This window comes from Varanus komodoensis, unplaced genomic scaffold (assembly GCF_004798865.1).
Source record: "Varanus komodoensis strain SLA01 unplaced genomic scaffold, ASM479886v1 scaffold2, whole genome shotgun sequence".
Lineage (NCBI taxonomy): Eukaryota > Metazoa > Chordata > Lepidosauria > Squamata > Varanidae > Varanus > Varanus komodoensis.
In genome coordinates, this window is record NW_025335568.1 from 59563041 (window position 1) to 59576489 (window position 13449).

The 13449-nt window shown below is 39.7% G+C and overlaps 1 protein-coding gene across 3 annotated transcripts in view; it reads left to right on the plus strand.

Annotated features, from left to right (window-relative positions):
* Positions 1 to 3693: 3693 nt before the first annotated feature.
* Positions 3694 to 13449, plus strand: part of ANAPC1 (anaphase promoting complex subunit 1) — a 64082-nt gene continuing 54326 nt past the window's right edge. For all 3 annotated transcript variants that reach the window (XM_044428903.1, XM_044428904.1, XM_044428905.1), the window contains exons 1-8: positions 3694 to 3825; positions 5803 to 6039; positions 7518 to 7679; positions 8981 to 9032; positions 9203 to 9306; positions 9568 to 9650; positions 10424 to 10497; positions 12193 to 12338. In XM_044428903.1, coding sequence (XP_044284838.1) covers positions 5827 to 6039; positions 7518 to 7679; positions 8981 to 9032; positions 9203 to 9306; positions 9568 to 9650; positions 10424 to 10497; positions 12193 to 12338 — 834 coding nt within the window. In that variant the 5' untranslated portion in view covers positions 3694 to 3825; positions 5803 to 5826. The remainder of the gene's footprint in view (positions 3826 to 5802; positions 6040 to 7517; positions 7680 to 8980; positions 9033 to 9202; positions 9307 to 9567; positions 9651 to 10423; positions 10498 to 12192; positions 12339 to 13449) is intronic.

Genomic DNA, 13449 nt, shown 5'->3' on the forward strand with positions numbered 1-13449 from the left:
TTCGTGTGGTACGTGAGTACAGCATGACCCAGCAATGAATTCCCACATTTTGATCTACAAGCTCAGGGGAGGCGGAATACTGCCCCTTTGAGGCTTTGTACTCTTCAACCAGAGGTTGGATCCTGAGGAGAATAGTCAGACTCCAGACACATAAGTTCTGGTTTGCATTTGATGACAATCCATGCACTGTTAAACAAAGGGTTTCTGGAGCCACACTGCTGCAAATGAATCTGTTGCTTCCTGCCTGCTTGCTGCTTCCACTTTGAACCTGCTTTCTCAAACCAGTCCCATTTTGGGCTCATTTGATAGAGCCCAGCACTCTGGTTGGTGATGGATAACAAGTCATCACCATGATTTGCTGTTACATTAAAACTCCGGATTGTTTGTCCCTTGGCAATTTAGAGTTCTGGATTTTGATGTTGAGTCAAACGATCAAAGAATAGGGTATTCCTGGGTTGTTTTGAGAAAGCAGATCTAAAGTAGGAATGGCAAGTGGGTGGGAGCAGCATTCTCTTGCTGTAACAATACCACCACACATGTACCAGGTTATAAAAAGTCTTATTCAGCAGTGAGTGTGGATCCTTATGTATCCAAAATAGTACCTACATGGAGATGATATATTGGCAGCTTTGGGGAAGTTCCACATATGTGCTTTCCAGATGGATGGTGCCTGGCACTACCAGTTGAAAGATGTTATACAACTATTTCATCTTATTTTCCTTAATGAATTTTCTGTGGGAAGAAAGATGGAAGTCATCATGGGAAAATAGGGAAGAGTTATGAATAGAAGAGAATGACATCTACACCTCCATGTGACATGCCAGTCTGGTTGCACCCTTGAACTAAGGTTGGGTATGGAGAAAAGCCATGCAGCATATATATTAATGTAGCAAAAGAGCCTCAATGAGTCACTCGTTTTCTGAAAGGCAGCGACATCAACACTCTAGCAAAGCTTGTTAGAGGAATGAAGATGAGTATAGGAGGCTCCAGGAACCTCTGGAACCAGAAGCAAACTTGTTGTTAATCATAGCATCACATCCATGGAGAAATTTGGACATTTGTTGTGCTACTTTGAAGACTAATAGATTTATTGTACTGTTATCAGTATAGTACATGGGGCACTTTTAGATGGGGTTTTTTTATCGTGCAATCATGTCTTGCTTATTGGATTTTACCACAGATTCAGATGTTGTCTTCTTCATCTTGTAACACTTGATGCTTTTTCATCTCCTTTTCCAATTAAAAAAAAATGAGGTAAAGATGGAAGACCTGTGTGATGCCTTCTGACTGGGACTGCTAGGAGTTCTCTGTTGCAAAGTGTTCATGAACCAGAACCAACTTAAGAGTATTGAGCTGAGGTCTGGAAGACCCGGGCTTTGATTCATACTTGGCCATGAAGCTCACCAGGTGGCTCTCAGCTTAAATTGCCTCACATGGTTATTGTCAGGAGAAATAGAGAGATGGAGGAGGATTATGAATGTCTTGAGGTCCTTGAAGAAAAGTCAGCATATAAATGTAACAAGCACTGCCAGCTACATGCAGTGTTAACCTCAGCTATGAAGGGACATTGATAAAGAAGGAAACAACTGGGTCAGTTTGAACAATCAGCTAACCATGGGCCATGGCATATATAGGAACCCATTCTGAATATTCAAGACATGACTGCAACTTGTCATGTCCTCTGAATCCATGACTCATTTTAGGGTTATATGAGGATAGTGTAGCCCATCCCTCCTGCGTTTGGATGGCACAGCTAGACACAGCTTTAGCTTGAATGTACCAAAGCCGCCTGGCACACGCTGCAACCCACTGTGGCTTATGAAGAATTTGTAATAATTCTTCAGGATACTTCTTCAGACTTAGTAGCACTACAGACATGGAATGGGGGAATAAGGGAACTCTTAACTTCTCCAGTAAATTTGAAGAAGATTGAGACTTGGAAAGGCAGCAATTAAAGAACTAGGAAAGATGATCCAATGTAATGATGTTTCACTGGAGACCAAGGCCAAGATCATTCACACCACTGTATCCCCAAACACTATGAATAGGTGCGAAAACTAGACAGCGAAGAAAGCTGGCAGGAAGAAAATTGATTCATTTGACGAGAGCTTTATGAATATCCTAGTCTGGTAGAAAGACAAGCAGGTAGGTCCTAGATTAAATTAAGCCAGAGTTTTCCTTAGAAACAATGACAAAACTGAGGTTGTCATACGTGCCATCATGGGAAGGCAAGACTCACTGGAGAAGACAATCATGCTGGGGAAACTCTGAATCCTCTGATTGCTGAGACTTCCACCCAAAGAACATACAGAAATTCAAAATTTTGTGTGTATGACTGTAACACTACTGTAACAGATACTTTTAACTGAAACAGCATTAGTAGTTTTGATAATGTTCTGAGAAGTGTGAGAAACAACATGCAATGAGAAGACAATTGTTGGCATCTAACTTTCTGCTTAACTGTCCACTGTTAAGTGTGGAATGTGGCCAACTTTCTCTAGCTAACAATGCACGGAAAGTGGGATCAGTGTACGGATGGGGATAGTTAACATGACCAATGGAGTTTGCGCTTAAGGGTATGAAAATATTTGGATTGCTAATAGCTGATGAATATCCTATGAAGGAAGAGCAGGCTGTTCTGTATTGTTGTGCTCACGCTTCTATAATAAGCTTTTGTTTTTGTTTTTAATTTTGCAGATGGTTTGTTGTCTCTCCCAGTTAGTCAAATGAACCTTTAGGCCAGTTGGGTTTGGAATCCCTGCCAGGGACATCCTATGTCAGAGACACTTAATGGCACATAACAACTCTATCCCCGCCTTTTCATATTGCATCATCCAACTTTCTCCAGAACACATGTCTCCCTCCAGACATTTGTGAATTTTGGCTGTGCTGGCTGGGTCGGCTTACTCCAAAATGTCTGGTGGCACCAAGTTCAGAGAGATGAAATTCTAGCCTGACAAAAAGTTCTCCAGAACTCAAAAGCTGCACAACTTCTGTGGCCATTCATTTGGTCCTAACAGTGGAGTCACCCAGCTGTGTCTTTCAGATCGGTTATCTTTCAGCCAGCCATGACCTACCCACCTACCTTTGTCTTGTACCAACCTCATTTAATTGATTGTATTTTTACACCGCCCTATAGTTAGAGCTCTCCCAGCCGTCCACAGGATTATTTTTTTAAAATACATTAGAAAAACTAAATACATACAAGAATGCAGCACACATATATCTGAAAACAATTTTAAGCCACAAGAAAAGTCAAGGCGTGACTAAAAATCTCATAATATGCTGTAAAATATTGATTTCTGCGCGCGCACGCCGTCTTTTCTACTTGGTTGGTTCTGTTGGTATCGATTCTTTTGTAAACCGCTTCGGGATTTGCTTCAATCAGAATCCGAATGCAAATATTGCTAATGGATAAAAACAAAAAACAATTCTACGGACAGAAGGCATAGAAAAAAGTAGGTGTCTGCAGCTCCTCTCGTTGATATGGTAACGTCACCAAGACCACCGGGCCGGGGTTCTACTCCATGGTCCGTTCCCAGTTGCCATAGCGACGACAGAACAGTTGGACTATACGATCGCAACAGCCCTGCAGCCCAGACGCCAGTGCTTCAGCCACATTCCCTCCCCGCAGCTGTGGCGTCACCAGCCCCACCCCCTGGCTGTCGCGGGCGGTGATGGGATTCCCAATATGGCGGCGCCCGTCTGAGAATCTGAGGGATCCCGCGCTGCTGCTACAACTGCAATTGCCATCTAGAGAGGGACACAGGGAGGAGCCGCTGGAGCCCAGGCCTGCAGCCGATCGTCCTTTCCTGTGTCACTCAGGTCCGTTAATCCCTTTGTCTTTGCGGTTCTTGCATCGCGCTGCTCTTCCCGCCTTATTTTCCTCCACCCACACCTGCCCGCCCGCCCGCCATAGCATCGCTCGTTCCCACGCTGTAGTCGCCAAGCTCATCTGTTTGCCCCTTACTCCCCATCCATCTATTCAGTTGGCCCCAGAAGACTGGAGTAGGTGGACCGTCGGCCTGATCCAGCAAGGCTTTTCTTATATTCTTAATCTGGAATAGTAGTTGCCATACTCGGCTTCGGTGTGTTCACAGGTGTCACGCAAGTAGAGGAGAATGCGAATTGCCCATATGTTCCTCCCTTTAAAATGCAGGAGTTGGGGATTGTTCGGCTCTCTTAAAGGGATATATACAAAAGTGGGAAAAGAGACAAGTGATTACTCTTTGGTTTAAAAATAAATTTTGGAGGGAAAATGTAGTAAAAAAAAAAGAAAGAAACACCAAAGCATGCATTGGAAAGTATGTGCGTGGGGAGTATTACTACAATTATGTAATTATTGTGAATGTTAAATACTGTAAAAAAGGTAACCTAAATATGCTAATTGATGTGATGTTATGTGCCATCAAGTCATATCTGACTTAGGGAAACCTTATGAATGAAAACCCTCCAAAATATGAGGTTGCACAACTTCTTTTTTGCATAAGCATCACAGAATAGGTATCAGCACATATTCTTCGCCGCCCATCCATCATATATCGAAAGGGTGCATACTTAGAGCTGTGTGTCATTGGGCTTGGTACCTAAATCATTCTGCTAACTGTATGGGAGTGCTCCTCAACCCGGAGCTGTCCTTGGAAGCTCAAGTGATTGCAGTGGCGAGGAGTGCTTTCCTTCAGCTTCGGCTGATCCATCAGCTGCGTCCCTACCTGGAGGACGATTGCCTAGTGACAGTAATGCATTGGTTACTTCCTGACTGGATTTCTGTAACGCGCTCTACGTGGGGCTGCCCTTGAACACAGTCCGGATACTTCAGATGGTGCAAAACAGAGCAGCCAGGTTGCTGACAGGGACTGGGCGTTATTCTCACATAACTCCAGTCCTCTACCGGCTTCACTGGCTTCCCATCGAAGTCCGAACTCAATTCAGGATGCTGGTTATCACCTACAAAGCCCTTAATGGCTTGGGACCTGGATACTTGAAGGAACGCCTGCTTCCATATTTTCCCTCCTGCCCCTTGAGATCAGCAGCAGAGGCGCTCCTCTGGGAGCCCTCCGTGAAAGACATCAGGAGGCAAAGTACCCAAAGGAGGGCTTTCTCTGCAGTGGCGCCCCATCTATGGAATGTGCTCCCCAGAGAGGTATGCCTGTCGCCGAAAAACAAATAATGATGGCGCCAGGCTAAGACCTTTTTATTTAAACAATATTTTAACAACATTTAATATTATCCATAGGTTTTAATTTCCAGCCAGAATGAATCAGGGTTTTTAATTTGTGTAATTTATATTTTTTGTATTCGTATTGGGCACTATGTTGTCTGCTTATGTTTATTTATGTAAGCTGTCCCGAGGCGTTAAGCGATGGGACAGCATATAAAAACTCCAAATAAATAAATAAATAAATATTTTTTTTCTATAGCATTCGCTGTAGATCAGTGTAATTTCATTACAAACATGAGTACCCAGTTAGGCATAACAGCTGGCACATTTTCAGGATGATAGTTTCTATGGAATACAGTTTTGCATGTGGAAAGTCATAAAATCCTTTCTACCTACAAAGTTACTGGATGACGTTGGCCTGTTTGTGAGAGTGCTGAGCCAGCCCCACATTTAGCATTGGTACAGGGAAAAAAACAGAAGGGATCAGAAATATGTTCATGTGATACTAGAAACAAAATTAAGAGACATTGTGCTAATTCAGGGTAGCCTCATTCAGAAGGATTAAAATTAAATTATTGGGTTTGTTGTGAAAAGTCTTCTACCTGTAAATAATTTCAACTTGTATTTTTCTTTTGCTTCAGAAATAATGTTGATATTTAGAACTCATGTCGAACATCTATGAAGAGAGGGCAACAATGATTGCAGCAGGGGATTTGCAGGAGTTTGTCCCTTTTGGCCGTGACCACTGCAAGCACCATCCTAATGCGCTGAACCTGCAACTTCGACAGCTGCAGCCAGCCTCGGAACTTTGGTCATCGGATGGAGCAGCTGGTTTGGTGGGATCCCTTCAGGAAGTTACTATCCATGAAAAGCACAAGGTACAAGTGCCTTCTAAGGCAACATTTAAGTTTTAGAAAGCATACCTATGCATATAATGTACCAAAACCATCAGAAAGAGACAAAAAGGGATAAAGAAGAGTTCAAGATGAGGGATGGAACTATTATGGCTTTTAAAACTAAATCATAGTAATATGTGATACTCTATTGATACTCTATTGATATGAAGTTTATGGAAATCCAATAAGGATATTAACAATGTGAATTAATAATTAGTAATGTCAATTCAGTGCAGTATTGTTGATGGAATAGTGGCTGCATTGAGCACACCGAAGAAACATCACAGATGTTGCAAGGTTTACAGCCTAACCCTACAAACATGCAGCACCAGTTATGCATACTTCTTGGCTGGTTTCATTGGTAACGTTTGCTACCCTTGGGATTGTTTCTAGTGTCCTATGAACACATTTCTGATCTCTTTCTTGCCTGTACTGGTTGTAAGATTGGGGCTGGCTTTTATGTACAAGTTAAGGAAAAGAATGGACAGTGCCGCAATAACAGAATTCAAGGAAGAGCTAAGCAAAATTCTTGAAAATTAGAACTATCAGCAGCTATATGCTAGGCACCTAAGGCAGTGCACCCTTAATGTACTAGGTTGCTAAAATATTAAACATCTAGAGCTGAGGAGTCAATAGCAATAGAATGAATAATCTTTTGCCATCTTGTGCTATTAAAATTTCCCTCAAATAGAACTGTTGGAGATTGGATACTGGGTTAGGGGCTTCATAAAATAACTTGTTTATTTTTTATTTATTGGTAGAAAGAGTAGCATATTAATCATGGGCTTTCCACACTAATTTCTCTTAAACTAGCATTTTCTTAGGATTTGTGTGGTTAGAAAGTGCACTGTGATGCATTGTTTCCTACCCTGTGTATTTCTGATGCATGTTCTTGGAATACTTTTTTTTTATCTCATTTTGAATATAGTTCTGGAGGTTCAGTACTGCCTTTGGTTTCTTGTCAAATTAATACGCAGAAATGCATTGTTAGAATGGGATTAGAAAGCAAACCAATCTACTGCTTTGGTTGAATGGAGTTAGAGATCTGCAGGATTCTGTTGCCCATACAGAGTTTGGCACAATCAAATACTGTCCATTCTCTTTAATGTCTCTCTGTGTTGATGTACATAATTCTTGGCCTTTCATGTATATAGATTACTGCCAGTAGACCAATTAAAAAAAATAATTTGCCGAATAGAGTGTTCATGGCTTTTTAAACTGTGTGCTACTGTATACATTTCTAAAATTCTGTGTTTAACTTCAAAAGCAAGGAGATGTATTCTGCTCTTCAGGAAGCTCAGACCAGATTCCACAAGGCCAAGTAGTCTTTAAGTACAGACCATGATAATTTTTGTATCCTAAGGCCATTTTCTGGTTGCCTGTAGATAGATTGATGAAGTTTGCATTAATATTTCTAACATAATGTTTTCTTATTTACCCTCCTCTCCTGCTTTTTTCAGGAAACTTGGCAGTTAAGGAAGGGCATCAGTGATGTTGGGGAAGAAGTACAATATGATGAAGAATTGTATGTGGCCAGCAATATGGTCATTTGGAGCAGAGGGAGTAAAAGTCAAGCTTCTGCTGTTTATAAAGCGTTTACTGTCGACAGCCCAGTTCTGCAGGTCTGAAAATTGATAAAAGTGCTTGTTTAGTCACAGTCTTGGCCACAGTTGCCGACACATTTATGCAGGGAAAAGTCCTGTGGAGATCTGAGGCTCTGACCACCAACCAGCTACTTAGGAATTAAAACGTTCCAGAGAATGCCTTTACTCTTGGTTTGTCTCCACTGTTTGTTAGTCTGAAAGAAAGATTAGTTATCATGGCTCACAGTTATGGAAAGCCGTATTATACTATTCTAAGTGGCAGAAATGTCAGTTCTCACAGTGGGGCAGTATCTCCTGAAAGAATAAAATCATGCAACAGCTAGTAGCCAGGATCCAGACATCTGCTTAGACTCAAACAAGGAACCTTATACTAAACTACCCTGATGTCTGAAGAAAGGGCTTTGTGAGATGGTTTAAATCCATAAGTAAATGCTAATCCAATGGAATTTTTGTCTTCTTTCCTTTTGAACAGTTGCTCCCCTTTCCCATGCAACAATTTGAGTACTTAACATATCATGACTTATCATAAACAATGACCCCTCATGCTTAAAATGACATTTTTAAGTTGGTTTTGAAATTAACATAAGGTTTTATGAGTTTGTTACTAATCTAGACTTGTAGTTTATGTTGTGAGACACTTTGGGAAGACTGTAGTCCTGAAAGATGGTTCAATAAATTAAGTAAAACTTACCTTTAATGGCTCATGAAACACCCCTCACTTTTTACAGCCAATTGCTAGTCTCCAAGCAAACAAAATGAATTTCAAGCCATTTAAACTTAAATGGCTTGTACCTGGCATTCCCAGCAATGCATTTGGTTTAAGAGGAATGTCACTTTAAATGGAGAATTTCGTTTAACATACTACTCCTAACATCACAGTGTTTTAATTAGCCAGTGTACAAGTGGGACCTGTAGCAAAGCATTACATTCCTCACTCCTGCAAGTTTTCCATTCTTTACCACACCCAAGAGTCTGTTAGCATTCTGTGTCCACTCATCCTCATTTGACCGTCTTTGGGTCTGCCTGATCAATTTTTTTCTAGAGGATTTTTTGTGATACTTTATCAAATCTTGGGGTTCTCCCAGGGCTGCTTATACTTCTCATTTCTATATGGGTGGTCCCATTTTTACTACATAAGGATCTGTGCTTGCTTCTGAATTTTGGAAATCTATGAGATGTTGCTAATGTGTATATTTCTCTATCCCAAGAAGCTCAGTCTTCCATTCACTCAGTTGGGTTGTAGATGTAAGGAAAATATTTTTCAAAATATGTAAAAAAACCCAAGTCCTGTCTTTCATCTTTTACTATTTTTATTTCAGGCATTATGGTGTGATTTCTCTATACCCCAGGATAAGTCTGACAAAGTGGAAGGCAAGTTTAATTTGTATGTAATTTTACATGGGGTTTGGGATCTGAAAGGCACTGTCCATTTCAAATGCTACTGCTTCCAAAACCAAATGCTCAAAATATAGGTTGGTTCTATGTGTACAATAGCTGAATGCAAAAACATTAAAATGCTGCATTTTGTTTTTCACTTTCAGATAACAATGAAATAGTCGAAAAGTGTATCTGCATATTACAGAGCTCTTGCATAAATATTCACAGTATTGAAGGAAAGGATTACATTGCTTCCTTGCCCTTTCAGGTAAGTGTATGCTTAAAAAAATAAATTTGAATAAATTAAAGTAATCTTTTCCTACGGGATGTTTTATTCTTCTCATTGGCTCTATTTGGAAATCTAGGTGTGGCAGTATATTGCTTTCCCACCTGATTTATAATAGCAAGGAAATGGACAATAAAGCAGAAATGTCCTGTGTTCAAATAGCTAAAACAACACATTACTGTCCCTTCGTTCAAAATTTTAAAAAATAGCAGTTATAATTTTTTTTGTCTGTTTGTTTTATAGGTAGCAAATGTCTGGCCAACAAAATATGGCTTGTTGTTTGAACGTAGTAGTTCCTCGCATGAAATGCCTCTAAGTCCAGCCAGGTAAAGGAGCATGAATGATGATTGTTTGTATGATAGTTGAGTAAAGATACTTTTCAGTAAAAATGACAATTCTTTGGCTTTTTACTTTTGTTTCTTTGAATGGTTTTGGCAGGATAATTTTATAGGAGCCCTAGTGAGTAAAAGAAAATTACAATGTTTCAAAAATCAGGTTGAAACCACTCCACCCAGTGTTATTTATTGTTATTCTCAAAACTTGAGCTATATTAAATGTCCCTTCAAAGCAACCCTGACTTGGGCATTATACCTGCATGCAATGCTGCATCAGACCAAAGGCCTATGTTGTCCAGAGTTCTATTGGACAGAACGCTTTCTGTGGGACAGGAGTGCAATTGCACTGCCTGCTATATTCCAGCAGCTGGTATCCAGATACTTGGGGTAGTATATATTCAACATGACTAGTAGCCATCAAGATCCTTGAATGCAGCAGTGTATTTCAAGCATATTAATAAGCATTCTTCTAGGTGATGTTCATTTATCATGTGCTTCTGCCTTTCAAACCATAGTTTAGAAGACTGAGAATATCAAGCCACTGTTATATGAAACTTTATGAGGCATTTGAAAAGTGACCTTCACTGACTAAGGCTGCAGTCCATTGCATGTTCAGACAAAAATTTGTCCTGCAGCTCCCATAATGCCACGTGCTGGAAGATGTAGGTCTTTTCCCTGTCTAAACATTCATTGTATTGCATCTTGAGATGTTTATACCATCACTTACTGTGGTGCATAATTTATTTTGTCTCCATTCTTTTCAGAGAGCCTTTGCCCACCATGTTCAGCATGCTTCACCCTTTGGATGAAATAACACCAATGGTTTGTAAGTCTGGAGGTAAATGATATACTATAATACATAAAAACAAAGTGGGAATGGAAATCAATCAGTGTCCAGAGATACCTCACAAATGTTGGGCAGTCTCTGCTTTGGTGGCATCTGGAAATACACAATTTTGGAGAATGAATTGACTAGTAAATGGCTTTGGAAGTGAATTTAATCATCTTGGATTTGAAGATATGTGATTGATTGTAATTGTTGTTTCTGGATAGCTAGATGCCATGTATTTATCATTGTAAAATTTCAAAAAAGGAAAGTGAACAAGCAGACAAGAAATATATGCACAGATTTGAATCTGTCTGATTCAATACACGTATATGAAATGCATGCACAGATGTATAGGACTATAAAGGTTTCTAAGAAATATATATAAACTTCAACAAAAGTGGACCAAATACTCGATCCAAATCAGTATTCATTTGCAGATGGCATCTGTACGTTACCTGTTTAAATGCTGAAAGCATTGACTGATATTCCAACACTGAAAGGATAATTGCTTGCCTCCTATAATGCAATGGGTTGAAGACAGCAAAGTGGTGATTCATTGATTGAAAATCTGATTTAAATGGAATAGTCGATGTTTACTACAAGTAAAAAAAAAATAAGACCAGTGATATAAAGAACTGGAAGACCAAACATAGCCATATATTTTGAACTGCAGCTCCCACAAGCCAGCATAGTCAGGGATGATGGGTGCTGAAAACCTCAAACAGGTCACAGGTTAGGGAAGAATTATGAGAAATCAGTTTGCTGAAGAAGCTTGGCTTCTGGTGCATTTGTGTTTATAGAATGAAAAGAAGGGTTACACTCCATAGCAGGCAGTGTGTGTGTTTGTGGGGTGGGTGGGGAATTCCTGGGGTACAGGAACAAAGACACATTGGTTTTATTTATAAAATGTCCTATTTCTAAATGTCTTGACATGCATATATATTCGGGGAGTCAGAATCTGAAATCATACAATACAGTCAATCTTCTACCGACATATAAATTCAAACCATAAGTGTACAATTAATACAATACAATTTGAATTTTCTGTGTCTCTTAAGATTTTAAAATGTTAAAAATGAGACATAATGTGGTAAGATGAAAATGCTTCTGCTTAATTACAACTGCTTAATTACAATTAAGACCAAAACTTGCAGTTCTCCAAACCGATTGTTTTAAAGATTGTTGCTCTTAATTTATTGGTGGGTAGATTTGTACCCTTTGGGCATAACTGACCTCAACCAGTGTGGTGTAGTGGTTAAGAGTGCAGGACTGGGACTCAGACGATCCAGGTTCTAGTCCGCACTTGGCCATGGAGTCAACTGGGTGTTTGGGTCAGTCACAGACTCTCAGTCCAACCTATCTCACAAGGTTGTTGTGGGGATAAGGTTGAGAGCAGGAGGAGTATTATGTGAGTCAGTTTGAGTTTGTTATAAGGAAAAACCAGGATATAAATTGATCCAATAAATAACAAATAACCAGTGCTTCCTTGTCCATGAATGGTGAATTTATTGCATCAGCTTCAGTTATTAGGCAGTATAGTAAATAAATCAAAATTCTCAGTGACTTCCATTGGTCTGGTCACCATGTCAGGAATACAAGCCTCTGTATATCGCACTGGGAAAATAAGATATGGGTGCCTTTCTTTTTGAATCGTGATCATAGCACAGCATTTTTCTTAGGAAGCTGTCCTGATGATTTCTCTAGGTTTGTTTGGCTCTGCCCGAGTACAGTATGTTGCTGATTACTCCATGAGAATTGTTTTCCTCAATGCGGAACCTTCCATTTTAATGACGTATGATGCTGTTCAGAGCTTACATACCATCTGGGCACTTCGAAGAGTAAAAGCAGAGGTAAGAATCCAAAGATAAGCACAAATGGTAATGTTAAAAACACGATCATCTGTTGATCACATCTTCTGAGGTTGCTCTTAGATTTGCCCACTGTATGAATAAAAATTTAATTTGCTAATGTCTCTGAAACTTGAATGTTGGATCAGGAAGGGCTTTAGGTTCCCATTTCAAGAACAGCTACAAGATCCTCCCAGTTGAGGTGCTGACATGATCAGCCAGCTTTCATTGTTGGCCTGGCTAATGATGTCACCACCTTTGGATCCCTGACAGAGACAGTGCCTTTTCTCTAGTGCCTTTTTGTTTTTCAAATGCCTTCCCCATGCTTAAGGGGCACAAGGGAGCAAAGCAAGATACCTGTTTAAAGTGCTATAACTTGTTCTTTATGTGTTCCTAGTAAAATTCACTTTTAAAATTTAAGGAAGCTGCTGAATTGACTTGTTTCTGTTTTAAGTGAATATGCAGTTGCTCTTTTAATAATCTGATACTGTTTTGGTAATTGCTTTTTAAGTATATATCTTATTGATATGAATCAATTTTGAAGATAACTGTCTTAAATGGGTTTAAAGAAGCACTTGATAAAGTTATGGTAAGATGCTTTGAGAACCACTGGTCATAGGGGACTCTTTTTATTCTTGGCTAGAGAAACGGGACTATGCATAGATCTAAATATGTTTATAGTTTAACATAAAAAGAAAAAATGTGGGGGGCTGACCCAGTAGTCTGATGTTTTTGGTGATTGATGACTTTTTAAGTTTCTTTTTTGTTAGGTCTGCTAAGAATAAAACGTATTTAAAAAAAAGAACCACTGGTAATAGGGATCTAAATAAATATAGTCGGGTTCAACATTTAACCTGTGTTATAGTCCAGTAGTGGCTGCTGAAACTGAAATTGGATGCGTAGCGGTTCTACAGAGAAACTTGCTGCCCTTCCAAGCAGGGGGCATGTTTCAACTGCCATCCACTTCAAATTAATTGGAGCAAAATGTTGAAGGGAGCAAGAGCCTGCTTCTAGGTTGTGCTCAAACCACAAATTTATTTATTTAGCTTATATTCTGCATTATTATCCCCATAGAGCTCTCTAATTGGATGCAACAAGAAAATATATAACAGGA